The sequence below is a fragment of the Crocuta crocuta genome, unplaced genomic scaffold (assembly GCF_008692635.1).
Source record: "Crocuta crocuta isolate KB4526 unplaced genomic scaffold, BGI_CrCroc_1.0 scaffold133, whole genome shotgun sequence".
NCBI classification, from domain to species: Eukaryota; Metazoa; Chordata; class Mammalia; order Carnivora; family Hyaenidae; genus Crocuta; species Crocuta crocuta.
The window spans coordinates 3507104-3523039 of NW_027529438.1; the positions used below are offsets into that span (position 1 = coordinate 3507104).

A 15936-nucleotide genomic window follows, 5' to 3' on the forward strand; every position below is an offset into this window, starting at 1 on the left:
GCTCAGCAAGCCCCTGCACTAACCACCCCCGATGGACCCTCTGCCGTCGGTCTGCAGGGACCAGCTCCGTGCCGGGGGACACTTGTCACTCCAAGCAGGGGAAGAAGCCTTTGCTGGGACGGAGTCACCCAGTTTCCTGATGTAGCAGGACGAAGCCTGAGTTCTTAGAGTTTTTTCCCTTTGTGAGATTGCAGTTGAAATATTTGGACACAACAAAGGAAACTTTTATTTAACCAGGCNAGTGGAAAAGGTTCTATTGTTTCCATGGCAACAGTAACAGGCTCCAGAACCTTTAGGTTTCCCTGCTCATTACTAACCCTTAACATTGAAGATTCCTTGTGGGCATTTTTTTCTGTCTTCACACAACAAACTAAGGCAGGTTTAAAAATTCTTTATTTGAATCTTAGACAAAGAACATGTGGAGCTTTATAAAGACCTGCTGAGAAGCGCATAAATCTGGTGTCGTTTGCGCATCGTGAACCCGCGTGACTGTCGCTGGAGACGATGGCGGCCTCGTTGCTCCTCCTCCGTCACCCGTTCTTACTTGGGCACAACCGTGGGGGGGAAGCTGCTGACACGACCCGAGCACGCGCTCCTCGCGCCCTAACGGTTCCCCACACTTGTCAACGTGACGCGAAATAAGGAACAGGTGAAGTTCTGTGTCCCCCTCGTCACTTACCCAGGTGGCCGGCCCGGAAATTAGGGCCGAGCGTGAGGGGAACGGTCCAATCTGCATTTCCTGGAAAGTCAGCCTGCTGACCTCTGTCTGGGGTTCCCGGCTGGGGGCCATCTCGCGGCCCCGGGTTTAATTCCCGGTCAGCAACTGCACCGGGCGCAAACAGCAGCACAGTGTGCCATGTGTTGACCTTGGCAGGTGACAGACTAGGATTTATTTACTCCTCGGTTCCCCAATCTAATATAATGCAGTCTTTTAACCGGCTGCACCTTTAATGCTTAAAGTGAGCAAACCATGAAGTTGAGGCTGGGGTCCGCTGTTCGCCAGCAGCCAGCCACCGCACGATTCTCACACGGGACCTACTTTCCCGATCAAGATGCCTCAGTCCATCTTTTTATCCCTTCTGACAGCCCAGCAGGTGACACGGCTATTTAGAACAAGCTGCTCAAAGTTCTAGACTTATCCAAAATAGACTTTGTTTTCAGCTTCATCACTAAAAATAGAAATTAACAGGATACATTCTGATGTCTGCTTTCAGGGGAGAGAAAACTGCATTTCTGTTACGTGCATAGTTCCACCTGGACTCCAGCCACGTCCTTCTGGATGGTCCAGTATCCTGTTTTCCTAGAAAATGGAAAATTAGCCACAGCCCCTAGGAGTGGACGACACACAGAAACTGTCCACCTCCCCAAATGTTACTAGCGGTAGGAACGGACGTTTCTCACATTTCCTTTCTTCAGGCTTTATTCTGGTTTTTAACGTGTGTAGTGTTCGTATTAGCAGCAAGGATCCTGATTTCTGTAAGTCAGAATGACTCAGGATGGGAAGACTAGCACTCGGGTTAGGGGTGTGGGGTGCACAGGTGGTGATGAGCATCTGCGATTCTGGCGTCGACGGTCATACTGGAGAGGTCGGTTCGTACAGAACAGCGGCTGGTAGCAAAGGCTTCACTGGAGCTTCCGTTCCCGCGGGTCTGTGGCCGGAGGCCGGAGTCGGCCCATCGGTGCGCAGTGGAGACTGGACTTTCCTGGGTGGGCAGCTTGTAGGTGGTTGGACCGGAGGGGACGGGGTCTCACTCTGGCTCATCAGTAAAGAGGGGCCACTTCTCCTAACAGGCAGGTGAAGTGGGAGTTGCTTTGAAAGTTCTGTGTCACGAAGTCGAACACGGGTTTCTCCCTGTGCTATTTTTCTGCCAAGTTTCACAACCTGAGCTTTAGTAACACGGCAAGGATCGGACGGTGCAGAAGTCGCAGGCGCTGCACAGCTGTCCTGTGTCTGGGACTCAGTGCCACAGTGGCGTCGGGGTCCTGCCCGGCGGGAAGGGTCCAGCCAGGCAGGCTTAGTCGGGCAGCGTCTCTTTTAAGATATAGAAAAGTCAGTTTGAATTCCAAGCTGCTTGTCTGTTTCTAAGTAACATTTGTTCAGAACACTCGAGAATGACTCACAGAACGCCGCTTTCAAATAGCTCCGCGTCTCCTCCTCGCTAACGACGAAAGGCAAGGCCATGCCAGCGTGGTGATGGAGGCCACAGTCACTTAGAAAAAAGTTAGCTTATTTTTGTTTTTACTTATGAAAAGACAAAGCCCGCTCAATAATCTACTGTAAAGCTTCTAAACTACAAGCCTGGCAAGTACTGGATTCAAGATGGCCCTTTTACAACCCTCACCTTGCAGAGAGGCCGTCTACACTATCACGGTGACGCAGCTGTATCCATTCCCAGCGAGCTGAGCCCCGGGGGAAGGAGCCTCTACACCTGACTCAGAAGTTCGCCCGGGGAAACATCCACTTCCACGAAAAGCCTAAAAACGTGGGATGTGCCACAAGGTGGAGGGACCATTCCTGGCCGCCCCCCCCCCACCTCCCAAGACAGCAGCGGGGGCGGCCCTGGGGGATCAGGGCCCTGAGCCTCTCAGGCAGACTTGCCTGCTCTGGTCACCAAGGGTCCCACAAGCTGGCAAAACCCCCACTTAAAACTGAATAAATTAAAATGATATATACACATAAATATTCTAGGGGACAGAATTCCTAGCTGTAACCCCCAAAAGGCAATTTCACCAAAACACTAAAGCCTTACACGCGTTAGATCAGATCCACTGTGGGCCCGGGGACGGGCTAATGCCCTTGACGGCAACTCGGAAGGCGGAATACTTCTTGACAGGTGTCTGCTGCCCTTCGCTCACGTCCCGAAACTGCGCCCTGAGAAGCCTGCTCCCTCATCTCCACACGTCAAGCAAAGGACAGGCAGCCACGAGGAGCCAGCGGGAAGAGCAGCGCGGCCCCCACGGCTGACGGTCATGCCTGCGCACTGTCCTCACCTGCGCGGCCACCCGGGGGTGGGGGAGGCCCTTGGGGCCGACGGCACAACGCCGCCTGCAGGTCTTCTCCGCATGGCCCTCTTGTCCTGGGCGGAAGACGGTCCCCACAGGGACGTGGCCCAGACTCTGGGAGGCTTGTGCGTGGGGCAGAGCGAGGCTCATTACCACGGCCAAAACTCCAGACCGCCGGGTACCTGGGCAGCAGAACGCGCCCCCCACCCCCCTCCCGGTACGAGAGTTAAACCGATTTCCTCGGAGAGCATCTGAGCAGCTCTGGCAGAGGCCGTCGCTGTCTGGATTTGGGAGCGTGAGCGAGTCTTCCCATCCTGGACCAGCCCTGGCTGTGTGGGCAGATGTCGCCCCGACCACACGGCCCCTGGGGACAGGAAGAGCGTGGACGCGAAGGGCAGAGCTCCGACTGAGGCCAGTCGCTTAGGGTAAGCAGCAGTGTTTGCGAAGTTTCCTAGGATGAGAATAAGGAAGACGCACTGAAGGCGGAACATCAGAGAAGGCAGTCGACGTACAAGAAGATATAAAGGAACACAGTAGGGCTATTTCTCTTTTTTTTTTTAAACATGGAGGACAAATAAGTTAATTCCTTCAAGATCTTTTCCCTGGAGAAAGTTACTGCTGCATTACGGGAAGCACTTGCCGAGCAGGAACCCAAGCTCAATTCTCAAGAGAAGAAAATGTGTTTGCTTCACGTCACGTGGGCAGATCCCACATCCTAGTGGCAGAAGGTGGGCAGTGGGGGGGGGGTGGCGGGGAGTTCGTGGTGAAAGTGAAGCCTCTGTCCTGGGCCCTCGAGGAACCCGCCCCGGGCCGGTAAGGGGGACAGACGGGCACATGCTGCCGCTCTGCGGCCTCAGGATGCATGGCTGCCGTGCCTTAATCCTGAACTCCAGTCACATCAAAACCTGCCGTTTTTTAAACAAGTGTGTTAGCAGCGCTGGCCCCCCGGCCCCCCCTTCTCTTCCATCTCACGCTCTCTGACCTGCCACCCCCCCCACCCCCAGGTGTCCAACACAGTTACTCACATTCAGTGTCACCTGTCAACAACTCCAAGCTAAAGATCACATTTTTTTCCTCTCTTGCCTAAAGCTCCAAACTGTTTTGACCTTTTGGGAGGTGTTTTTGGCTGTTCTGTCTGAAATCTGTTTTCCAATCAGCACAACGGCCACAACGGAGCAGCAGGAAGCTAAGAACGCTGCTCCGTGGAACACCGCTGTGCTGTGCAGCCGTAACCAAAATCGCTGTATCAGGAGGTGAAACGGCAGAGGCAGAGGCAGGGAGCTTACTGCAAAGATGGCTACCTAAACACGACAGAAACATGGAAGAAAGAGCAACTCAGGATGTCCAGCCAGCAGCCCGCCCGCGCACCAGCTGCCCTTGGAGATGCCATTTCCCTGGGGTCTGGGTTTCAGTGCTTCCCAAGTGGCCGGGCAGACGGTGGAAAACGGCTTTTCTTGCGCCCTTGAACCCCGCTGCGAGGCAGCTCGCCGCAGAGAAGGCGGGCAGGGGCGTGTGTCTCTCCGCTCTCGGTCCAGCAGAGTCCCGCTGCTGTCCCCCGTGGCCCCAGAGGGCTACTGTAGCGACTCCGGGATGGTGTGGACGACGTGGGCTGCCTCTGTGGCCGCCGGGGGGGAGCCGAAGAAGGTGCTGGTCTGATTCCTCTGCTGGTCCCGGAGGTAAGGAGGAACGGACGAGCTCTTGATGTGCAGAATCCGGGTGTCCATCACCTGACAGTCAATCTGCATCATCACTTCGTAATCCTGCCCGTTGATCACGTTCTCTGTGGGGAGGAGCGCACGTAAGGAATACATATTAACATTCAACCGAGCGCGCAGCCCTGCCATCAGCCTCGGTCCCAGAAAGACATCAATAAGCTTTAACGGCTATGAACTGTCAATAGGCTTTCAAGGGAAGGGAGGGACCCCATCAGCCACCAGGCAAAGCTCTACCGGGCTAGGTGCTAGGATGGCCCGTCCTCAATTCCGGCTCCCAAACCACCTCGGTTCAGTAAGGTCTTGGAGCTGGGGCCGAGCCAAGGCCAGAGCACCTGTCTACAGACCTACCAGGAAGACTCAGTGGTGGCAGAGGGAAGAATGCATCCGCGCTCCCTTCCCCCTCAACAGTGTGGATGAATCATCGTCAAAAGAACCAACCTATCCTGTGCATGGCAGGGAAACCTTGGCCGAGACTGCTCACCTCCTACTCATCATCAGTCATGTTTCTGAATTCACTAAGACGCCCGGCTCCGAGCTGAAAGGCCTGCCTGGGCAGCATACAGTGAAGACCGGCAACAAGCTGTCCCCATCGCTCCCCTTCCAGGGTTCTTGATTCCTGGTACAGGAGGGAGTGCATTTCCCATTTGGGATCGGCGGCAGTGCCAGAGGACTTGCAGGTAGACCAGGGGCTGTGCGAGGTGGAAACCGGAAAACCACACAGAGCCACGCCTGCGTAACATGTGCCGGGGAATTCATCGTGAGCTTAACATACACAGCCATGTGCTCTTACTTCCTAAGAGGATGAAAAGTCTTTATTTTAGGGAGAGAGCCACATGATTTCCTGGTTTGTAATTCTGGGTACTCGCTTTGCAACTTGTAGTTAATGAAATCTGGGCATAAAACTGATGAGGGGATTTTAAGCAGAGAGTCTTTGCAAGGCCAGCTGGACATTCACGGCAACGCGGTTAGAAGGTGTGAGTGTGGACTAACGCCTGAGTCTCCGTTAGCATTTCCCCTGTGAGCCTGGAGGAGGGAGGGGGGCCGGGCCAGGGCCGAGCTCACTACCTGTTTATGAAGATGATACTCAGCCCACCAGTGACTTTTAAAATTAAACACTGGGCTTCTTTAGGACCAGGAATTGAACTTAAAAGTAGAATTTTTTTTTGTTTTTTTTGTTTTGTTTTGTTTTGTTTTACTTTCACACAGTGCTTGCCAAGTACTATAAATCTAGAGGAAGAAAATCCAAAGTCTGACATGTGATCTTCAGATTCCACTGTTATGTCTGGGAACTCTGAGCCATGGAGGGTGCCACAAGTTAGGGTTTACAGAAATGCTCTAATCCAGGGGGTTGTAGATTAGGGTCTAATGCATAGACTTCAGGAGTCCATACGTTCCCTCAAATTGCATGCCAAGTTTTGCGTGCTCATTTTCCTGGACAGGGACCCCAATCACATTCTCAACGGGATCTATGAAAACGATCAGACCTAATTACCTAACAGTTTTCAGTTCCTTGAGCAGATGTTATAGTCTATTTTAAAGCTAATGGAAGACACCACTCCTCTACTTCTAGTGGTTGGTTATCTGCCATAATTTTTTTAAATAGTCTCCATTGATGATTAATTTCTCATTACAAGTCTTGCAAATGTCTTCTATTACACCTGAAGCTGACTTCCTTCTTTCCCACTTTACTAGGGAGGAAGGACTGTGAGTAGCTCTTAGGCACTGACTAACCCTTAACCTTTAAGAAAGGTTGCTATGGACACCTCAATGTTAGGAGTCCTGCCACGATGCAGTGACAGCTAAGTAATCTGCTTAGCTTTAAAAAACAAAACAAAAGTGAGGTATAATGGACATAAAATACTAGTTTCAGGTGTACAACTTGGTGATTCGACATTTATATACACTGCAAAATGACCACCACAGTACATCTCGTTATCACGTCTCACCAAAGCTAATAGAATAGTATTGACTGCATTCCCCTTGCTGATTAAAGCCACACGACTTGTTTTATAACCACAAGTTTGTACTTCCAGATCCCTTTACTATTTTGCTCCCCTCTCCAACCCACCTCCCCCTCGGGCAAACACCAGTCTGTTCTCTGTCTAGAAGTCTCGGTTTGGTTTTGTTTCTCTTTTAGATTCCACATATAAGTGGAATAGGTCTTTTTGTGTCTGTCTATTTAACTTAGCATAACATCCACTTAGTCCATCCATGTTGTTGGCAAAAAAGCAAGATTTCATTTTTGTTATGGCCGAGTGCTATTCCGTCATACATATAAATATATATACATCTTTTTTTTTTTTTAAAGTTTCCTTTTGAGAGAGCAAGAAAAAGAGAGCAGGGAAGGGGCAGAGAGGGAGAAACAGAATCCCAAGCAGGCTCTATGCTGTCAGTGAGGAGCCCAACGCGTGGCTCAAACCCATGAACCGTGAGATCATGACCTGAGCTGAGCTCAAGAGTCAGACGCTTAACTGACTGAGCCCCCCATGCAACTCCCCCCTCCCCCACTTGCTTATTTTTGCTTTTATTTCTCTTGCCTTTAGAGCTAGATAAAAAAAAAAAAATCACTGAGATCGATGTCATGGAGTTTACCACTTAGGTTTTCTTCTAGCTTTATGGTTTCAGGTCTTCAAGTCTTTAATCCACATTGAGTTAATTTTTGTATAAGGTATAAAATAATGGTTCTGTTTCATTCTTGGGCATGTAGCTGTCCAGTTTTCCCAGCGCCATTTACTGAAGAGCCTGTCTTTTCCCCATTGTATATTCTTGCTTCCTTCGTAAAAAATTAATGGACCATATATAGGAGGGTTCATATCTGTGCTCTTCCTTCTATTCCAGAGCCACGTGTTTTTGTGCCAGTACCACACTGTTTGGATTACTATTGCTTTGCAGTATAGTTTAAAATAAGGGGGCACGATACCTCTGGCTTTGGACTTTCTCAAGATTGCTTTGAGTATTCAGGGTTTTCTGCGGTTCCACACAAATTGAAGAACTGTTCTAGTTCTGTGAAAAATGACATTGGTATTTTGATAGGAAGGGCACTGAATCTGTGGATCGCTTAGGTTAGCATGGAGAGTTAATAATATTAATTCTTCTAATCCATGAGTATGAAATATCTTTCCAGATAAATGGATAATGAAATGAAATATATTCAAAGACATTCTGAAATGTCTTACAGTTTTCGGTGTAAGGTACTTCACCTCCTCGGAGGTATTCTTCTTGACATAACTGTAATTGGGGTTATCTTCTTGATTTCTCTGATGGTTTGTTATTCACACATAGAAACACAACAGATTTTTGTTTATTCACTGTGTATCCTACAACTTCACTGACTTTGTTAATTCTAATACTTTACTGTGGAGTCTTGAGAGTTTTCCATGCCCGGTATTATGTCATCTGCGAACAGCGACAGTTCTATTTCTTTCTTTTCAACTTGTAGGCCTTTTATTTCTTGCCTAATTGCAGTGTGAGGACGTTCAAAGTGTTGAGAGTGGGCATCCTCGTCCTGTTCTTGGTCTTCGAGGAAAAGCTTTCAGCTTTTCACCACTGAGTGGAATGCTGGCTGTAGGTTTGTTGTGTATGGCCTTTATCAGGTGGAAGTATGCTCTTTCTATACCTACTTTGTTTAGAACTTTTACAAGTGGATGTTAAATTAAAAAAAATTCTTTTATAGTTTATTTTTGAGACAGAGAGAGACAGAGCATGAGTGGGAGAGGGGCAGAAGAGAGAGGGAGACACAGAATCTGAAACAGGCTCCACGCTCTGGGCTGTCAGCACAGAGCCTGATGTGGGGCTTGAATCCATGAACCGTGAGATATGACCTGAGCTGAAGTTGGATGCTTAACTGAGCCACCCAGGCGCCCCATGGATGTTTAATTTTGTCCAATGCTTTTTAGTGCACCTTTTGAGATGATCATATGATTTTTATCTTTCATTTTGTTAATGTGGTGTTCTCATGTTGAGTAATGTGGATGTTGAACCATCTTTGCATCCCTGGAATAAATCCCACCTGACTGTGGTGTAGGATCATTTTAATGTATTTACTGAATTTGGTTTGCTAATATTTCGTTCAAGATTTTTGCATCTGTGTTCAGCAGGGATGTTGTCTTATAATTTTCTTGTAGTCCTTGTCTGGCTTGGTTATCAGGGTAATGCTGGCCTCATAAAATGAATTTAAAGCATTCCCTCCTCCTCACTTTTTGGAAGTTTGAGAAAGGATAGATTTTAAATATTTGTTTGTTTGTATAGTTTAGTTTACTGTCAAGTTGGTTTCCATGTAACCCCCAGTGCTCATCCCAACAAGTGCTCTCCTCCATGCCCATCACCCCCCTTCCCCACTTCCCCACCCCCCATCAACCCTCAGTTTGTTCCCAGTATTTAAGAGTCTTTTATGATTTGCCTCCCTCCCTCCCCTTAACTATTTTTCCCCCTTCCCCTCCCCTATGGTCCTCTGTTAAGTTTCTCCTGTTCCACATATGATTGAAAACATGTGGTATATAAATGGAATACTACATGGCAATGAGAAAGAATGAAATCTGGCCATTTGTAGCAATGTGGATGGAACTCGAGGGTATTATGCTAAGTGAAATAAGTCAGGCAGAGCAAGACAGATCTTAAATCTTTAAATGTTTGGTAAAATTCACCAGTGAAGACATATGGCCCCAGACTTTTGTTTGTTTGGAAGTTTTTGATTAGTGATTCAATCTTAATAATTGGTCTATTCAGATTTTCTATTTCTTTATGGTTGGCTCAGTTTTGGAAAATTGTGTTTCTATAAATTTATCCATTTCTCCTAGATTATGCAACTTGTTGGCTTATAACTGTTTATATTTTCTTATGATCCTTTGTATTTTTGTGGTATCAGTTTAAGCTTCATTTCTGAAATTATTTGAGCCCTTTTTTCTGGTAAGTCTAGCTAAGGTTTTGTTTATCTTTTCAAAGAACTCGCTCTTAGTTTCATGTATCTTTCCCATTATTCTTTTAGTCTCTATTTTGGCTCTGACCTTCACCTTCTTCCTTGTACCAACTTTGGGTTTCGTTTGTTCTTTTTCTAGTTTGTTTAGGTGCAAAGTTAAATTGTTTGAGAGGCGTCTTGTTTCCCGAGGTGAGCCTGTATCATTATGAATTTCTCACCTTTGCTCATCTCACAGATTTGAGTTTTTGTGTTTGTTTTCATTTGTTTCTAAGTATTTTCACCTTTTGACCTTCTGTGACCCAGCAGCTGTTCTGTAATGTGTTGTTTAATCTCCATGTACCTGTAGTTTTTCTTGTTTTCTTATAACTGATTTCTAATTCCATACTACTGTGGTCAGAGAAGATGTTTGAAATGATTTCAACCTTCTTGACTTTAATGAGATCTGGTTTGTGGCCCAATATGTGATCTATCCTGGAGAATGTTCTGGGTATACTGGATAAGAATGTTTATTCTGCTGCTTTTGGACATATGTCCCGTATATATTAAGCCCATCTGATCTGGTGTGTCATTTAAGGCTGATGTTTCTTTATTGATTTTCTGTCTAGATGATCTGCCCATTAATGTAAGTATTGCTATCAACTTCTCCCTTTAGGTTGGTTAACAGTTGCTTTATATATTTGGGTGCATTTCCTGGGTGCATATATATTTATAAATGTTGTATCTTCTTGCTAGACTGACCCAGCATGATGCTGTATCTTCTTGTATCTTCTAGCTGGACTATGGAGTTCCCCTCTTTGTCTTTTACTACAGTCTTTGTTTTTAAAGTCTATTTTGTCTGAAGAACAGAGCTATGCCAGCTTTTTGTTTCCATTTGCATGAAATAGATCTTTCCATCCCTTCACTTCCAGTGTGTGTCTTTATTTCTGAAATGAGTATGTGACAGGCAGTCTCTAGATGTCTTTTTAAAAATGTATTCAGCCACTCTATGTCTTTTGATTGGAGAATGTATAGTCTGTTTACAGCTAAAGTAATTATTGATATGTACTTACTGCCATTTTGTTAACTGTTTTCTGGCTCTGTAGTTCAATGTTTCTTCATTTTCTCACTTTCTCTGTGGTTTAATGACTTTCTTCAGTGTTATGCTTACTTCCTTTCTCACTTTCTTTTGTGTGTTTACTATAAGTTTTTTTTGTGGTTACCATAAGGCTCATGTATTATCCTATGTATATAACAGTTTACTTTGATAGGAACCTAAATGTGAACATATTTCAAAATTCTACATTTTTAACCTCTGCCCCTCACATTCTGCTTCTGATGTTACATTTTACATCTTTTATTGTTTTACATTCTTTTACAACTTAACTATTGTACTTTTAGTTGATTTTACTGATTTTTAATTTTTTAAATGTTTACCAGTTTTTGAGAAAGAGAGACCATTAGTAGGGGAGGGGCAGAGAGAGAGAGAGAGACACAGAATCTGAGGCAGGCTCCAGGGTCCAAACTGTCAGCACAGAGCCCAACGCAGGGCTCGAACCCACGAACTGTGAGACCATGACCCGAGCCAGATGTTTAACTGACTGAGCCACCCAGGTACCCCTGACTTTACTAATTTTGTGTTTTAACCTCCATACTAGCTTCGTAAGTGAACAGATCTATTTTTACTATCAATTTAGCTTTTCTTGTGAGATTTTTACTTTCACAGGTTTTCTTGTTATTAATCAGTGCCATTTCTAACATTTCTTGAAAGGCTGGTTTAGTAGTGATGAATGCTTTAGCGTTTGTCTGGAAAGCTCTTTATCTCTCCTTCAATTCTGAATGATAACCTTGCTGGGTACATCATTTGTGGTTGGAAGTTTTTTCCTTCCAGCGCTTTGAATATGTCCTACCAGTCTCTTCTGGTGTGCAAGGCTTCTGCTCGAAAATCTGATAGCTTTATGGAGTTCCCCTTGCATATAACAACTTATTTTTCCCTTGCTGCTTTGAAGATTCTGTCTTTAACGTTTAACATTTTAATTATAGCATGTCTGGGTGTGGATCTCTTTGGGTTCATCTTGCTTGGGACTCCTGGATCTGGAGGTCTGCTTCCCTCCACAGGTTAGGGCAATTTTCTGCTCCCCTCTTTCTTCTTCTGGAAACCCTATCATGTGAATGTAATTCTACTTGATGTCTTTTTGGTCCCTTAAGGTATCTTCGTTTTTAAAAATTCTCTTTTGGCTTCTCTGCCTGGATGAGTTCCACTGCCCTGTCTTCCAGCTCATTGAGTCTTTTAATGTGTCACTTTGCCTGCTGCTGCACCCCTGTAGCACATTTCCGTTACTTTTATCTTCAGGTCTGTGACTTCTGTTTGGTCCTTTCTTATATTTTCTCTCTCTCTGCTGAAGTTCTCACTGCATTTATCCATTTTTCCTTTGAGTCCGGCAATCATCTTTATATTTGCCATTATTTTAAATTCTTTATCAGTAGCCTTACAAACTTCTGAATCATTAAAGTCTTTTTCTGAGGTTCTGTCTGTCTTGTTCTTTCATCTGGAACATATTTGTCTCATTTTGCTTGATTCTCTGTGTGTTTCTAGGTGTTAGATGAAGCAGTTCCCTGCCTCAGTCTTGAAGGACTGGCCCGTGAAGATGATGAAGCTTCTCATTCAACCTTGCTTGATTCATGGTTCTCTCTTGAACCTTTGGGAGGGTCTAAACCACCTGATTTGTTCTTGGTGTGTCCCTGTTGTTGAGAGTGCACCGACCTGTCCGTGTTCCAAGGAGAGGAATCTCATTTAGCACTGAGTTCAGGCAATTAAAAGTGAAATTCCTCAGGCCAAGAGCTTTTAAAATCTGCGGCTCAGTCGGCTGAGTGCCCAACTTTTTTTTTTTCTTTTAATGTCTTATTTATATCTGAGAGACAGCATGAGAGCAGGGGAGGGTCAGAGAGAGAGGGAGATACAGAATCTGAAACAGGCTCCAGGCTCTGAGCTGGCTGTCAGCACAGAGCCTGACGTGGGGCTCGAACCCAACAAATCATGAGATCATGACCTGAGCCAAAGTCGGACGCTTAACCGACTGAGCTATCCAGGTGCCCCCCAACTCTTGATTTCATTCAAGTCATGATCTCACGACTGTGGGTCAGGCCCAGCATCAGTGTAGAGCCTGCTTAGGATCTTCTCTCTGCCCCTCTCCTCCTTCTCTCTCTCTTAAAAAAAGAAAGAAAAGAAAGAAAAGAAAGAAAGAAAGAAAAGAAAGAAAAAGAAAGAAAAGAAAGAAAGAAAGAAAGAAAGAAAGAGAAAGAAAGAAAGAGAAAGAAAGGAAAGAAAGAAAAAGTCTGCAAAGAGATACAGTCCACCTGGGCAACAGTTAGAATAATTGGGGCTCCAGATGAACATATAAGCTCCTTTCTGGGGGCCCCTGCAGATCTGTAGTGAGGCCAGGGTCACCTGGGAGCAACTCATCAGCCTCTACCTGCGTGGGCAACAGGAAGCCTATTGCTCAGGAGGGAGCCCCAGGCTAGCGGGCCTCTTCCCCAGGAGACTGGCTGCTGTCTGTGCAGTGCTTTGGGGGCGGTGGCCTGCCAGGAACTCTATTCTCAGTTGTCACCTTCCCACGGAGCTCAGGAACACCAGCCTCCTTGGCACTAAGGCCGGGCCATCAAGGGCACCCCCCCCATGTGTGTACCTGCTGGCTTTAACCAGGCGGGGGGAGAGCATATGGGGCGGGGCATACTCGCTGGCCTCAGAAAGGCTCAGAAGACGAGCCCGCCTGTGGGTGTCAGGACCTCCTGTGGGCGTCAGGACCACAGCAGGAGGGCACGGGCTGAGGGGCGGGACAGCGCTGCAGCTCACGGCTGGGAGAGGGGAGTGCGGCACCAGTCTGCAGGCACTTTCTGGCTGCAGCAAGGCAGCAGGATGGTCCTCTCCCTGCGAGCTGCTGGCGGGGCACAAAACTGGCCTCACCAGTGCCTCTCCTCCAGGGGAGTTTCAACTGTTCCCCCTCCAGTTGGTGCTCTGAGATCAGCAAGTGAACTTCCTTCTCATCTGGTCTAAGCACCTGTCAAACCGCCGTCTGTGCACGGGGTCGGGGTGAGTGAGGCTGCCAGCCAGCTCTCTGAAAGGTGATCTCGGTTTTGACAGCATTTTGGGTTCTTGGGATATCAGCCCCGTTCACTTCCCAATCAGCAGGATGTCTGGGCCTGTGTCTCCAGCGCCGATCCCGGGGCTCACGGTGCCTGATATGGGGCACCGACCCCTTGCTCCCCAGGGAGGGGCCGCTGGCTGGTGAGCTCCTTCCCTGCTGTGCATTGCGGAGATGGGGCTTTGGCACCCCTGCACCTCTGCCTCTCACCCGTGTGGATGTGGTCTTTCTGCCCTTTGTTGTGGAGAAGCAGAGGGAAACTTCCAGATGCAGCTGTAGGTGTCTGTGGGAGGAGGGGAGTTCGGGATCTTCCCTTATTCCCACCCCGTGGAAGTCACTTGCTCATCTTCGGAGAATTAAATCTGATGCCTGTACTCAGCCAATGCTTCCCGTCGGTGTTTTCCTTCCCCGCGTCTCAGGCAGGGGCAGCTCTCCGGAAGCAAGACAACCTGCTAATGTATTTGGAGCCATTTCATTTAGAACATGAGACTGGGCTCAGATTTCAAGGTGCCACAGCAACCATTTCCTTTTGGAACCACAGCTATTCCGTTTTAGANCCCCTCCACGCTGGGGCACATGTGACCAGATAATGGACAGCACAGGTAGTAGACACATGTAATATACATTATTAGGTTTTACTACTTCTCTGGATTAATCTGGAATCCAGATGACAGGTTAAGATCAATACGAGGCTCCTTTGTATGCAGCCCAAGCCACCTGCAAAGTCATTACAGGCCATGTGCCCGTGGTTCAAACCGGTTACTGACGTTCCTTGATACCTTAAGTGCTGGGAAGAAGCAAGAGCTGGGGACTTAAGCTTAGGTGCTTTGAGGGAAAACCAAAGCTGTGGCCTGACCCTCAAACCTGGGAACCCCCAGCCGTGGCTGAAACTTAAAGCCCAATCAGGAGACTCAGACGAAGGATCGTCTTGGTGGCCAGGAAAACGGGTCTATTCTTCGCTCCCTTCTGAAGGCAGCAACTTCTGGGGCAAAGACACAATCGGCATTACCAGAGGGGGTGTGAACGCCTTCAGCTGAGTTCAGGAAGCCCCTTCTGAGTGCCAAGCTGGGTACTTCCGGTGTGAAGCCCCTGCCGCGAGGACCCCCAGGCTCCCCGAGCCTCTGCACAGCAGTCCGGGGCAACGGCAGTAACCTTCCGCCCCTCCGGGGGGCCCTGGGTACAGAGCTCTCGGGTGTTTCCGGACCCGCCCCCTCAGACGGCCAGTGAGGCCATCTCACTGCTACTGATGAGCTTCTGAGATTTTAATTAAAGGAGGACAGACTGGTAAACAGCTTATGATGACCCAGGACCCCTCCCCTGGGCCGTCAGGGTGTGGTCACACGGTGCACTCGCAGGAGGAGGGGCTCGGAAACTCCTCTCAAGAGGGCCAGTGAGGCTCGGGCTACCCTTTACTCTAAGGCGGGGAGGGTGGCTGATAACCGATCGCCCCTGGAAAGGCCAGCATTTTCTATTCTTGCCATCAGTCGTGCCTCAGTGTAACAGGCTGTGCACTTGCACTGCCGGCCGGGTCTCCGCTGTCCCTGCGCGGCGCCCTCTTCCCAGGAGCGTCAGGGGGCAGCAGCTTTCCGGCGGGACAGCTGAGAGCCGGGCTGAGACAGGACGAGGGGCGGTTACGCTGTTTTTGTGTACCGGGGCGCCTGGGGGGCTCAGGCGGTGAAGCGTCCGACTTCGGCTCAGGTCATGATCTCAAGGTCCGTGGGTTCGAGCCCCATGTCGGGCGCTGTGCTGACAGCTCAGAGCCTGGAGCCCCTTCGGGTTCTGCGTCTCCTTCTCTCTCTGCTCCTCCCCCACCCCACCCCCCACACTCTGTCTCTCTTGCTCTCTCAAAAGTAAATAAATGTTAAAAAAAAAAAAAAAAAAGGAAGAAAAGGCCTTGACTGCTAGGGAAAAGCTGACCCCAAAGGAGCGGCATGGAACGAGAGGTTAACGGCTCGCTCTCCCTCATGTATCAGCAAACACGTGGTTGCTGCACCGGGGAGGTCAGCCACCTTCCGATCCGGGCCTTCTGAAGCAAGCAGCAGAATGAGATCAAACACTGATTTGAGTCAGGAAAACGGTGTAAAAAGATGAATAGTGAATACTTCAAATACAAAAGTCATCAGACATATAAAAAGGAAGAGGAATGATGGGCTTCAGATACGAGCACTAAAATGTGGTTGGGAAT

At 48.0% G+C, this 15936-nt stretch overlaps 1 protein-coding gene across 2 annotated transcripts in view; it reads right to left on the minus strand.

Annotated features, from left to right (window-relative positions):
* Window positions 1–376: 376 nt before the first annotated feature.
* The window catches only part of ATF6 (activating transcription factor 6), a 191596-nt gene continuing 176036 nt past the window's right edge, over window positions 377–15936 (minus strand). For both annotated transcript variants that reach the window (XM_077760060.1, XM_077760059.1), the window contains exon 16: window positions 377–4783. In XM_077760060.1, the coding sequence (XP_077616186.1) occupies window positions 4575–4783 (209 nt within the window). In that variant the 3' untranslated portion in view covers window positions 377–4574. The remainder of the gene's footprint in view (window positions 4784–15936) is intronic.